This window comes from Macaca mulatta, chromosome 1 (assembly GCF_049350105.2).
Source record: "Macaca mulatta isolate MMU2019108-1 chromosome 1, T2T-MMU8v2.0, whole genome shotgun sequence".
NCBI classification, from domain to species: Eukaryota; Metazoa; Chordata; class Mammalia; order Primates; family Cercopithecidae; genus Macaca; species Macaca mulatta.
In genome coordinates this window covers 223667749-223681409 of record NC_133406.1, presented here as the reverse complement: position 1 = coordinate 223681409, position 13661 = coordinate 223667749, and the positions used below count along the sequence as shown (strand labels likewise).

The 13661-nt window shown below is 48.4% G+C and overlaps 1 protein-coding gene across 2 annotated transcripts in view; it reads left to right on the top strand.

Annotated features, from left to right (window-relative positions):
• PADI4 (peptidyl arginine deiminase 4) overlaps positions 1-13661 on the top strand; it is a 53330-nt gene that overhangs the window by 17812 nt on the left and 21857 nt on the right. The window contains exons 1-6 of one of the 2 annotated variants that reach the window (XM_015124261.3): positions 3185-3435; positions 3647-3827; positions 6597-6663; positions 8822-8889; positions 10692-10809; positions 12339-12464. In XM_015124261.3, the coding sequence (XP_014979747.3) occupies positions 3792-3827; positions 6597-6663; positions 8822-8889; positions 10692-10809; positions 12339-12464 (415 nt within the window). In that variant the 5' untranslated portion in view covers positions 3185-3435; positions 3647-3791. Of the gene's footprint in view, positions 1-3184; positions 3436-3646; positions 3828-6596; positions 6664-8821; positions 8890-10691; positions 10810-12338; positions 12465-13661 lie in introns of those variants that run through there. The other variant, XM_015124192.3, reaches the window with a different exon arrangement.

The window sequence follows — 13661 nt, the reverse complement described above, 5'->3', positions numbered from 1 at the left end:
ATATCCATCCCAGCTCTCTTTGGGTTAGCATTTGCTAAAAATTTTCAACTTTTCTGGGTCTTTATATTTTAGATGCGTTTCTTGTAAAGAGTATATTACTGTATTTTGTTTATTTAATGAAAACTCTTTTAACTGGCAATACTAATCCTGTTACACTTATTTTTATTATTTACTTTTTTTTTTCTTTTTGAGACGAAGTCTCGCTTTGTCGCCCAGGCTGGAGTACAGTGGTGTGATCTCAGCTTACTGCAACCTCTGCTTCTCGGATTCAAGCAATTCTCCTGCCTCACCCTCCCAAGTGGCTGAGATTACAGGCACGTACCACCATGCCCAGCTAATTTTTGTATTTTTTTTTAGTAGAGACCGGATTTCACCATGTTGGCCAGGCTGGTTTCAAACTCCTAACTTCAAGTGATCCTCTTGCCTCAGCCTCCCAAAGTGCTGGGATTACAGGAGATTATTTACATATTTGAATTTGTTCTTACTAATCTTTTATTTCTATTTGTCCAGTTTCTCCCTATGTGGACTTTTACTCTTTCCTCGCTTTTTTGGAATGGAGTTCTCCTATTCATGTTCTTATTATTGCATTTTTCCCATGTGTAGAAATTTATAAATGCTATTTCTATTCTTTTGGTGAATACCTTTTGTTTTTATTTTTTATTTTTTTATTTTTTTGAGACAGAGTCTCGCCTATGGCCCAGGCTGGAGTGCAGTGGCGTAACCTCCGCTCACTGCAAGCTCCACCTCCCGGGTTCACGCCATTCTCCTGCCTCAGCCTCCCGAGTAGCTGGGACTACAGGTGCCCGCCAGCACACCCGGCTAAGTTTTGGTATTTTTAGTAGAGATGGGGTTTCACCATCTTAGCCAGGATGTTCTCGATCTCCTGACCTCGTGATCCGCCCGCCTTGGCCTCCCAAAGTGCTAGGATTACAGGCATGAGCCACAGTGCCTGGCCTATTTATTTATTTTTTTAAGACAGGTTCTCACTCTGTTGCCCAGGATGGAGTGCAGATGTTGTGGAGTGCAGAATCATGGCTCACTGCATCCTTGATCTCCTGGACTCAAGTGATCCTCCTTCCTCAGCATTTTGAGTATCCATGACTACAGGCACAAGCCACCATGCCCGCTAATTGTTTTATTTTTTGTAGAGACAGGATCTCCCTATGTTGCCCAGGTTGGTCTCAAACTCCTGGGTGCAAACGATCCTCCTGCCTTGGCCTCCCAAAGAGCTGAGATTATAGTCATGAGCCACCATGCTCAGCCAAATACTTTTAAAAGTATAGACCAGGCACATAAAAGTTTAGGCCAGGCACAGTGGCTCATGCCTGTAATCCCAGCACTTTGGAAGACTGAGGCAGAAGGATCGCTTGAGGTCAGGAGTTTGAGACCAGCCTGGGTAACATAGCAAGACTCTGTCTCTACAAAAAACTTTGAAAAGTAGCTGGGTGTGGTGGCATTCACCTGTAGTCCCTGCCACTTGGGAGGCTGAGACAGGAGGACCACTTGAGCATAGGAGGTCAAAGCTGAAGTGAGCTGTGATCACGTCACTGTACTCTACCCTGGGTGACAGAGGGAGACCCTGTCTTGAAGAAAAAATAAATAAATAAGTTTTAAAAATCTAGAGTTAAACAATATCTTAATTCCCCTTTTAATCAGGGATCTCAAAATACTTCACCTCTCTCATCCTCCTGCCAAATTATATTCTGCCTTTTTTATCCCACAGTTTTTATGACTTTTTTGTATACAATGTTGGTTTAGATTTACTAAAATATTTACCATTTTATCTGTTCACCATTCTTTCTTGCACTTCAGACCGTTCTTATGACATCAGATACCTCCTTCCTAAACTATGCCTTTAGAAATCGCCTTGGTGAAAGTCGGATTTTAAAATATCCGTTTTTGTTCATCTGAAAATATCTTTAAGATATTTTTTGGACGAGTGCACAATTCTAGGTTAACAGTCACAATTGACCCTTGAATAACATTGCGGATAGGACCGCTGACCCCCAGTGGAGTTGAAAATCTGCGTATAACTTTGACTCTCCAAAGATTAACTACTAATAGACTACTGTTGGCGGGAGGTTTACCAGTAACACAAACAGTTGATTGACAGATATTTTGTATGTTACATGTATTATACACTGTGGTCTTACCGCAAAGTAAGCGAAAGAAAAGAAAATCATAAGGAAGAGAAAAGATATTTACTGTTCATTAAGTGGAAGTGGATCATCATAAGGGTCTTCAGCCTCGTCTTCATGTTGAGTAGGCTGAGGAGGAAGAGGGGTTGGTCTTGCTGTCTCTGGGGTGGCAGAGGAGGAAGGAAATCAGAGTAGAAGTGGACCCACACAGTTCAAACCTGTGCTGTTCAAGGGCGAACTATTTCCCAAAATACTATAAAGAGATGACACAACTGTTTTTTGGATGTCACTGTTGTTGACAAGTCTGCTTCCAATCGGATTGTTATCTCCTCCTAGATAATCTGACTTTCCTTTCTGAATGCCTTTAAGATCCTCTCTTTGTCTTTGATATTCTTCACTTTGACTACTGTGTGTGTGCATGTGCGTGTGTTCATGTGCATGTGGAGAAGGCTAATCCTTGGAGATCTACCTTATTTCTCATGAGCTCAGTAATGCTTTAAAACGTATATTTTATCCACGATCCAGTTGTTTCTTAAGAGGAAGGTCCTTCAGAGTACCTGGTCTACCACAATTCCAGAGCAGAAGTCTATGATGCTTTGTACGCGCACAATCCTGCGTGTGCACAGTGGCGTGGTGGAAACCTCTGGGTGCACACACCCCTCCATGCCTACATCCGTGTGTGGGAGCCGCTAGTGTGCACATCCCTCTGCTAGTTTTCTAGCTGAAATGCAAATCCTTCAGATCAGGGGATTCGCTTTCTGTCGCTCTCATTCCCTCCTGAGAACCTTACAGTACTTACTCCCCATGGTCAGAGTAAGCACTGGCTGCTGTCTGGTTTTTATACCTATTGGGAAAAGGAGTGTTAGTCAGGGTTCTCCAGAGGGACAGAATAATACGGTGTGTGTGCGTGTGTGTGTGTGTGTGTGTGTTTATGTGTGTGTGTGTGTGTGTGTTTATTAGGGAGAACTGGCTCATACGATCACAAGGCAAAGTCCCACAATCTGCAAGCTGGGGAAGAGAGAAGCTGGCAGTGGCTCAGTCTGAATTTGAAAGCCTCAAACCAAGGAAGCTGACAATGCAGCCTTCAGTCTGTGGCCAAAGGCCCGAGAGCCCCTGGCAAGCCACTGGTGCAAGTCCCAGAGTCCAAAGGCCAATGAACCTGGAGTCTAGTGTCTAAGGGCAGGAGCAGCGGGAGGAAGCATCCAGCACGGGAGAAAGAAGGCAGCCGGAAGCCCCAGCGAGAAAGGGGATCCCACCTCTTCCACCTGCTTTTGTTGTAGCCATGCTGGCACTGAGGGTGGGTCTTCCTCTCCCGGTCCACTGATTCAAATGCCAACCTCCTCCGGCAACACCCTCACACATATACCCAGAAACAATACTTTGTGTCCTTCAGTCCAATCAAGCGGACACCTAATATTAACCAACACAAGGAGAAATGCTGGGAGAGCCATGGCCAGCCCAGCCCCTCCTCACCGCATCCTCTGCTTCCCCATCTGTCTTATCCACAGCTCTGCCCCTGAGGACTGCACGTCCTTCAGCGTCAACGCCTCTCCAGGGGTGGTCGTGGATATTGCCCACAGCCCTCCAGCCAAGAAGAAGTCCACAGGTTCCTCCACATGGCCCCTGGACCCTGGGGTAGAGGTGACCCTGACGATGAAAGCAGCCAGTGGTAGCACAGGCGACCAGAAGGTGAGTGTCATAGCTGTGGGGTGGCAGTGTGGATGGATTTCAGCAGGGCAGCCACTCACACTCTGTCCTGCTGTAATCCACAGCACCAACCTGGCAGAGCCTCTTTCCCTGGGGAAAAGCTCATGCTGGCTTCTTCCAACCATAGTGTCCCCGAGGACAATAATATACAGCTGCCAGGGGATCATGGAGGTCAGGGTTTAGATTAAACTCTATTCAGCAAATCTTTAGTCAGTACCTAGCACGTGCCAGACACTGCTAGACACTGCCAGGCACTGGGAATCCAGAAATGAATAAGACAGCTGAGGGTGCAGCCCTCATGGGCTCATATAACCTGTGAGTGGTGGTGTCAGAGAATCTACTGGTAAACAAACAATTGCAAATGATGCTGAGTTCTATGGAGGCCACAGACAGGTAGCCCCATGGAACGCTGGTCCATGCTCCTGAATTGGTTTCCTGTGTCTGGTATAGAAAATCACCATGGTGGCTGGGCACAGTGGCTCATACCTGCAATCCCAGCACTTTGGGAGGCCGAGGCGGGTGGATCACCTGAGGTCAGGAGTTTGAGACCAGCCTGGCCAACATGGTGAAACCCCATCTCTACTAAAAATACAAAAATTAGCCAGGCGTAGTGGCGAGTGCCTATAATCCCAGCAACTCAGGAGGCTGAGGCAGGAGAATCGCTTGAACCTGGGAGGGAGAGGTTGCAGTGAGCCAAGATCGCACCACTGCACTCCAGCCTGGGTGAAAGAGCGAAACTCCATCTCAAAAAAAAAAAAAAAAAAAAAGAAAATCACCATGGTTTGCGTAAAACAACAGAAATGTATCCTGTCACTGTTCTGGGGTTCAGAAGTCTGAGTTCCAGGTGCCAGCAGGGCCAGATTTTCCTGGAGGTTCCAGGAGAGAGTAATGATTTGCCTCTTCCAGCTCCTGGGGGCCGTCTGACTTGTGGCTGTATCACTCCAGTCTGCTTCCATGGTCACACTGCCTCTGCCCCTTCTCTGTGGAATCCCCCTCCGCCTCTGTCATAAGGGCACTTGCCATGGGATTTAGGGCCCAACTGGATAGTCCAGGGTGATCTCCTCATCTCAAGATCCTTTTTTTTTTTTTTATTGAGACAGAGTCTTGCTGTGTTGCCCAGGCTGGAGTGCAGTGGTGCAACCTCCGCCTCCTGGGTTCAAACGATTCTCCTGCCTCAGCCTCCCAAATAGCTGGGATTACAGGCACCCGCCACCACACCCGGCTAATTTTTGTTTTTTTTTTTAGTAGTGACGGGGTTTCGCCATGTTGGTCAGGCTGGTCTCAAACTCCTGACCTCAAGTGATCCGCTCACCTTGGCCTCCCAAAGTGCTGGGATTATAGGCATGAGCCACCACGTCTGGTCTCAAGATCCTTAACTTACATCTGCAAGATTTTTTTTTCCAAATGAAATCACATCCACAAGTTCCAGGGATTAGGATGTGGATGTATCTTTTGGGGGGACCACCATTTCACCTACCATACCCCCTTTGCCTGTAGATGGGCTCAACAGGACCCTCTGGGGTTCCCACAAATCTCTGGGCCAACAGCCACTTGTTCCCAGCAGAACCAGCCAAGCAGGCTTCTCCCTGGGGGAACACAGAGCTTGACTATCCAGGCAGGCTGGGGAGGGGGTGGTCAGGGAAGGCTTCCTGAAAGAAGCAGCAAGCTGAAGGATGACACAAACTACCCACCGAAGAGCAGGAGACAGGAGACGGCTTGACGCAGAGGGTCAGCCTGTGTGCACTCTCTGGATGAGAAAAGGGTGAGACACGTGTTGGGGAAACTGAGGAAGTTCTGTATGGCAAGAAAGGAAGACAGAGAGGGAGGTGAGGGAGTCAGTTTGAAGAGTTTGGTATCAGGGACCTCATTTTTTGTGAACAACAGGAAGCCAATAAAAAGTTTTCAGCCAGCAGATAGCAAGACAGCATTTGTAATTTAGAAAGATCCCACTGACTGCGGCCTAGCAAGTAGACAGGAACTAGGGAGTGGATGGGAGGCAGGGATACCTGACAGAAGGCTGACACCATGGTCCAGGCAGAGGCAGTGATGGCCGTGGCATTTTCCTGGATTTCCACTGTCTACAGGGCAGGTCTGAACACCTCAATGTGTCCCCTCAGGAGCTCCTCTTCCTCTGGTGGCAGCTCTTTGGCTCTGCTTTGGGAAACTTCCCACCTCCATTTTGCTTGGATGTGTCAACCCACATGCTCCACCCTCCTCTGGTCAATCTGAGGTGTTCTCTTAGGATTTCTGAACCTTGGGCACAGGGGATTGGTGTTTCTTCATTTCTTCCTGAAGAGACCTCCACCCACTCAAAGCTCCTGCTCCCCAGATCCCCCAGGACCCGGCCTTTCCAGGGTCTGGTTCTTCAGGTCTTTCCTTGATCCCTTCTGCTTGCCAGAGTCAGTTCTGTGGCTTATGATCAGCTCTCTCCTTCTAGCACTTCTTCTGCCCCATCTCCAGGTGCTGGGCCCCTACTCCCTTTCCAAGATCTACCTCAAAGCGCACTCTTTCACAAACCACCCTGCCAGGCAGAGTGTCTCCATTGCTGGGCCCCCATAGGACGCTCTTCTGTAGCACCAGTCATTCAAGCTTTTTGCTTTCCCTCCATTCCCATTGGATGGGGCCACTCCCTACAGGCTATGGCCCATCTTTGTCTCCCCAGTGCCCTACCCTGAGCTGGCACATAGCAGGGGTCCAGTGGGTGTTTGTTGAATGACTAAGAGAAGTCATTAGTGATCTGCTCTCCCATAGGTTCAGATTTCATACCATGGACCCAAGACTCCACCAGTCAAAGCTCTACTCTATCTCACCGGGGTGGGTAAGTGACAACCAGGATCCTAGAGTGCTGTCTCATCTCCTACCCACCTCCTAATCCCTGCAGGATGTCTCTGTAGGAGAAACTATACCTGGAGCTTATTTTACACTGAGCAGAGGAAAAGCATGGTTTCCAGCCAGTCAGACATCTGGGAGTTCAGAAATATTCCATCCCTAGTCAGTGAACCACAAAGAAATACAATGTGGGAGTGGTGGTGTGGGGAACTTTAATTGCATCTTAACATTTTACTTCTCAAGTTAGGAAATAGGTACATGGATTTTCAATATATGCGTCTCCATTCCTTTTTTTTTTTTTTTTTTTCTTTTTTTTTTGAGATGGAGTCTTACTCTGTCACCCAGGCTGGAGTGCAGTGGTGCAAGCTCGGTTCACTGCAACTTGCGCCTCCTGGGTTTAAGCAATCCTCCTGCCTCAGCATCCCTAGTAGCTGGGACTACAGGTGCACAGCACCATGCCCGACTAATTTTTGTATTTTTAGTAGTGATGGGGTTTCACCATGTTGGCCAGGCTGGTCTCAAACTCCTGACCTCAGGCGATCCGTCCTCCTTGCTCTCCCAAAGTGCTGAGATTACAGGTGTGAACCACTGAGCCCAGCCCTCTATTCCTTTTTGATACCTCAAATATCTGTAACAAAAAGTAGATGATGACACTGTCTTATACAATAATCTAGACAGTGTTCCTCAAATTCCATTATTTATATCTCATCTTCACCATTTCTGCCATATCAATGATCCACCTAAACACATATTTATGTAATGTTCTTCTTTAAGTAAAATCCATTCTTTAACTTGATCTCATTTTGAACAATAATATCATGATTAGTATCATTATGTGTATTAAATATATAAGTAGCAGCCAGACATAGTGGCTCACACCTGCAATCCCAGCACTTTGGAAGGTGGAGGCGGGAGGATCGCTTGAGCCCAGGAGTTTGAGACCAGCCTGGGCAACACAGTGAGATCCTGTTTCTACAAAAAATTTTAAAAAATTAGCTGAGCATGGTGGCATGATCCTGTAGTATCAGCTACCCAAGAGGCTGATGTGTGAGGATTGCTTGAGCCCAGAAGGTCAAGACTGCAGTGAGCCATGATTGTGCCACTGCACTCCAGCCTGGGTGACAAGAGTGAGACCCAGTTTCAAAAACTAAATATATATATATATACACACACATATATGTATAATATGTAGCTTATAAAATCTTCAGGTTTCATTTCATTAATGCATTTCATTCATTAATACATATTTAAATAATACTAATACAGCACTTACTCAATTGCCAGGCATTGTGCTAAGACTTTACATTTAATCCTTACAGCAGTCCAGTGAAATTGGTATTATTACTATCCCATTTTACAGATGAGGAAACTGAGGCACAGAGTTAAACAGACTTGTCCAAGGTCACCCAATTAGTAAAGGGGTCGGGAAGTCCAGACCACAAAAGGACAATGCTTCCCTGGCCCTAAGACATGGCTAGGAATATGTTTAGAGGGTCAGTCTCACGTGGGACAAGGGTCACCATATCATGCTGTGGGGTACACAGATCTATTTTATTGGAATGACCTTGCGGTCATATATTCGGATGAAGGAGGAAGGATTTACAAACAAATGTTTGCTCTCTCAGCCAAGCCATTTGGACAGAGTGGGGGCATGTTCATGGTTGCAATTTGTCCCCAGATAGAGTTACAACACATGTCATGAAGAGCCGGTGGGGCTGGTGTCACCACTGGGTCCCCCACCCCAAGGTCACTGAGGGCTGGGGCCACAGTCTTTTGAGAGCCTGGCAGGGTGTGCCTGCAGAGGCTTCACATGGAACCTCTCTTTGCGGTGGCTGGGAATTCCTTCCAAAATCCCTGGGGGTGGCCAGACGCGCAGGGTCTGGTGGACATCACAGTTGTGGCCCCGCTGAAGGGGAACAGGTACGGTCAGAGGCCCCAACTCTGCTGTCCGAACTGTAGCCAGACTTCCTGGGGGCCATGGGGGAAGGATGCCTTGAACCTGTGTCTCCTCTGAAGGACAGGAAGAGGGGCTCCCACTATGGGTGCACACAGTCCCCTGGGGAAAGGACCTGCCCATTTGGGGCCAGGCTGGGTGACCCAACCCCGGACCCTCACCAACCCTCTCCTCTTACTTGGTGGAATTTCAGAAATCTCCCTGAGCGCGGACATCACCCGCACCGGCAAAGTGAAGCCAACCAGAGCTGTGGAAGACAAGGTACCGCTCACCCAAACGCTCCTTTCCTAGTTCTGCTGGATTCTCCCCGGGCGCCCCCTTGTGGTGATGGGGTAAATCCTGGTCTGTCTCACGCATCCCATGTTAACTGTTAAAAAAAAAGTGGGGGGGGGGGGGGGGCGGAGAAAATTAGCATCGCCATTAATATTTTGGTTTATGTATTTCCCATCTATTTTACAAAATCAGATTTTCACCAATCGTGGGTTCAGAAAATGTGTTATCCTACAAACTAGAAACGCTACTGAGTCACCCAGTTAATACACAGCAGAGAGGAAATTCGTGGGCAAGACTCTGGCTCAAAAACTCCCTAATCCATGTTCTATGACTGATGGGAGATATTTCTGCAGAGCTGCCTACATGGGGCAATAACAGAGAAAGGAAGAAATGGCAGGGGGAGAGGCGGGAAGGAGCCAGGTGGGGAGACGGAGGGTGTGTTGTGGAAAGACAAGATGGTGGTATGTTCAGAAGGGACACGTGAACGCTGTCTTAAACCAGAGTCTTCAGGTAAACCTGAAACCCCAGCGCTGCCTGCACCATTTTATGCTGGTGTGCACTGGGGGCTGTGACCTGTAAAAAGATGAAGATCCTTTGTGGGGTCAGCAAGAGTGGGAAGAAAAATTACAACTCTAGCAGTAGAACCTATCCCTGTATCCCTCTCGAAACGCAGTCATTTCCTGCGGGCAAACGCTCTCCAGCGAAGGGAGGCGCCATCACTATTAGATCCCTATAGGGTGGGGCTGCTTAATGGGCTTTAATCTTTGGATAGATATTAACTGACTTCTAAGAATAGTACCACACTTTGCTGAATGAGTAATTAAGAGTTCACATAATAGTAACTATTTAGATTAGAATCTTGACATACATATTTAGCTGCATTTGGTTTGTCAAGCTCAACATTTTATTTATTTATTTATTTATTTTTGAAATGGAGTCACGCTCTGTCTCCCAGGCTGGAGTGCAGTGGCACCAGCAACTTCGGTTCACTGCAACTTCCGCCTCCCGGGTTCAAGCGATTCTCCTACCTCAGCCTCTCAAGTAGCTGAGATTATAGTTGTGCGCCTCCACGCCCAGCTAATTTTCATATTTTTAGTAGAGACAGGGTTTCGCCATGTTGGCCAGGCTGGTCTTGAACTCCTGACCTCAGGTGATCTGCCTGCCTCAGCCTCCGAAAGTGCTGGGATTACAGGTGTGAGCCACCCCGCCTGGCTAACATGTCTTGAAAGCTATTAAAATCCATGTGACTGTCCTTTTTTTAAATGGATGAATTGTGTTTTGGGTGAATTTAGTTGTGACTTTTGCAGTAAAAGACAAAAATCCACTCTTGAGATCAAAGAATCAATTGATATGGGAGCAAGATGTGTAAACGGCACTGGGCTAAAGAGGTGATGGGGGCCGGGCGTGGTGGCTCACGCCCGTAATCCCAGCACTTTGGGAGGCTGAGGCGGGCGGATCATGAGGTCAAGAGATTGAGACCATCCTGGCCAACATGGTGAAACCCTGTCTCTACTAAAAATACAAAAATTAGCCGGGCTCGGTGGCGCGTGCCTATAGTCCCGGCTACTCAGGAGGCTGAGGCAAGAGAATCGCTTGAACCCGGGAGGTGAAGGTTGCAGTGAGCTGAGATCACACCACTGCACTCCAGCTTGGTGAGGGAGCAAGATTCCATCTCAAAAAAAAAAAAAAAAAAAAAAAAAAAGAGGTGATGGGAAGTTGCTATGCCTCTTGCAAGAGTTGGAGGGCTCTACGCTAGTTTCTAAGCGTGACTCTTCTCTGCTGGTGTCCAGAGGACCTGGACCTGGGGCCCTTGTGGACAGGGTGCCATCCTGCTGGTGAACTGTGACAGAGACAATCCTGAATCTTCTGCCATGGACTGTGAGGATGACGAAGTGCTTGACAGCAAAGGTAAAGAGCATTTGCTAGCTAACGGGAAGGGCTTTTTACAAAGCCCTTTTGCCCACGTGGCCTGAACCTGGTGATGGCCCTCTGAAATAAGGGTTATTGAAAGCATGTTCTTGTTGGCACATCCGTTTTATAGGTGAAGCAATGGGCAAAGGCCCTTGCAGGGGGCAAGTGACCTCTCCAAGCTCACACAGCAGTCAGGGAATAGCTGAGGCCAGTGCTGCCTCCTGATGCCTCCTACGGGCCCCAGTTTCCATGACTCACCCCGCTGCCCAACCTAAACCCTCTTAGGTCAAACCTGGAGCCTGAAATCATTCGAAAGGAAAGCTTCTCATTCCCAGACTCACATCAGAGCAGCCCCTGAGACCTCTGCCATAGGCCGGGCACCACTCTGAGCGCTTTGGAATGATTAACTCATCTGATCTTCCCACACAAAGCTTTATAGACGGGAAAACCAAGGCACTGGGGAACTTAAGCAATTTGCCCAAGGTCACAGCACTGATATGTAGCAGACTGGGGGTTTGAACACCAGACGTCCCAACTCCGGAGCGGGTTTAGGGGCATGAGGATGGTGGGGGATGCAGGACCTCTGCAGGCAAACCTCCGGGCTGCTGAGGGTGGATCTGGGGTTGAAGGGAGGATACGTTAGCCACCTGCGCTAGAGGAAGGTGCTGAGGGGCTCGGGCTGGCAGGCCTTCCTGGGGAGCTCTTAGAATAACATAGAAGTGGATATATTTTCAAGTTGCATATAGTTGGCCTGGCCCGATGCCAGGGGACAGTCTCTGTACAGTACCTGGCATGCAATAATAATCACAACAGCCACCCTTTGTGGGCACTCCTGGGGTGCCAGGAGCTGGTATAACCACTGTGTATCACCTCACTTTATCTTCACGACAGCTCTGTGCTGGGTACAACTCTTGCCCCTGTCTTAGTGATGAGGAAACAGAGGCAGAGAGAGCTAAAATCACTTTCCTACGCCCACCCAGATCCCAGATTCAAACCAAATTGACCCCAAAGCCTTTAAGCCCTTGGCTATCAGTCAGTCCCCTCGGAAGGCATCTCTTGACTCTCCCCACCCTCTACCCCTTCTTGGCTATTGTTCAAGTTGGTTTACAAACTTCACTTCTCGCTCAGGACCAGCACAGAAACCTTTCACTCGTTCATTGCACAAATCTCAGCTGAGCTCCTGCCACGTGCTGGTCCTTGTTCTAGGGAGTTCTCGGCTTTGTAGGTTCAAGTTTCGGGGAACATTGCAAGGAACAAAATATTAATAAATGTGATCCCCGCTTTGCTGAGGTTACATCCTCAGCTCATCCTAGTGGGAGGAGACCAAAACCTTAATGAGTTCTCATTCCAAAATGAAAACCATCAGTAAAATACTCAAAATAGCATAAAGAAAAGAAAACCAGGCAACATGGTAAAGGGAGGTCTCAGGGGAGCGGTGGGGTGCGAGGCTCCTCCAGGAGGTGGCTATGGGAAACCAGCAGTGGTCTCAGGGGCCTGTGACTCAGGCAATGCCCTTCTCATCCCAGACCTGAAGGACATGTCCCTGATGACCCTGAGCACGAAGACCCCCCAGGACTTCTTCACTAGGCATACACTGGTGCTCCACGTGGCCAGGTCTGAGATGGACAAAGTGAGAGTGTTTCAGGCCACACGTAAGTCATCCCCATCTGTGTTCCCTCCCTGCCCTGGCCAATGGGGCACACTTCTGTCACACAGCTGTGTGGCAGGTAAATCCTGAGCACCTACTATGTGCCGAGTTCTAAGAACAGCAGACACAGCAGTAGGCAAGACAGACAACATCTCATCTATTACCTTCTAGATGGAGGACACAGACAAAATGACTCGTTATTGCTCCCTGCTTCTCTCTCTCTCTATCTCTCTCTCTCTCACACACACACACACACCCCACTCCTGGTTATAGATTTTGAGTGCAAGCTGATGGCCTGTGGCATGTGATCATTTGTTCTGCAACATCCTGCTAATCAGAAACATCAGGAACTTCTCAGCGGCCCACGAGCACCTGGAACTAAGTAGGTGCCAGGCTTGGTCCTAGGCATGAGGCACAGAGCCATGACTGTGACCAAGTCCCTGCCTTCACGTTGCTTTCATCTTAGTGGCTGGGAGAACTATAGGTAAAATAATTACATAAAACACCTAGTGTGTCCAACGCTGTGACATACTATGTAGAAGAATGCGGCAAGGAAGGAGACGTGGAGTGAGGAGTGGAAGTGGGGGTGTGTGGAGAGAGGGTGGCCAGGGAAAGTGTCCCCCATGAGGTGCCATTTGAGCAGAGGGAGGTACAGGAACAGCCAGGCAGACACCTAGGGGAAGGGCGTTCCAGGCAGAGGGAACGGTAAGTGCGTGGACCCTGCCTGAGGTAAGATGGTGCCTGTGGTTTGGAGGAATGCAGGGAGGCCAGTGCAGCTGGGGTGGAATGTGCAAGGGTTAAAGCGGTGGATGAGGGTGGAAGAGACAGGGCAGAGGGGACGGGTGAGGTCAGGTAGGCGTATATTGACTTTGGCTTCTGGATGGAAGGAGATGGAGAAGGCCATGGGAGGGGTTTTTCTGCAGGGCCTGACAATCATTCTGATCCTGATCATTCTGCCTAGTCTATTCCATGCTTTTTTTTTTTTTTTTTTTAATTTTTTTTTTTTTAGAGAGTCTCACCCTGTTGCCCAGGCTGGAGTGCAGTGGTGCTATCTCAGCTCACTGCAGACTCCACCTCCTGGGTTCCAGCGATTCTCCTGCCTCAGCCTCCCCAGTAGCTGAGGTTACAAGCATGCGCCACCACATCCAGCTAATTTTTGTATTTTTAGTAGAGATGGGATTTCACCAGGCTGGCCAGACTG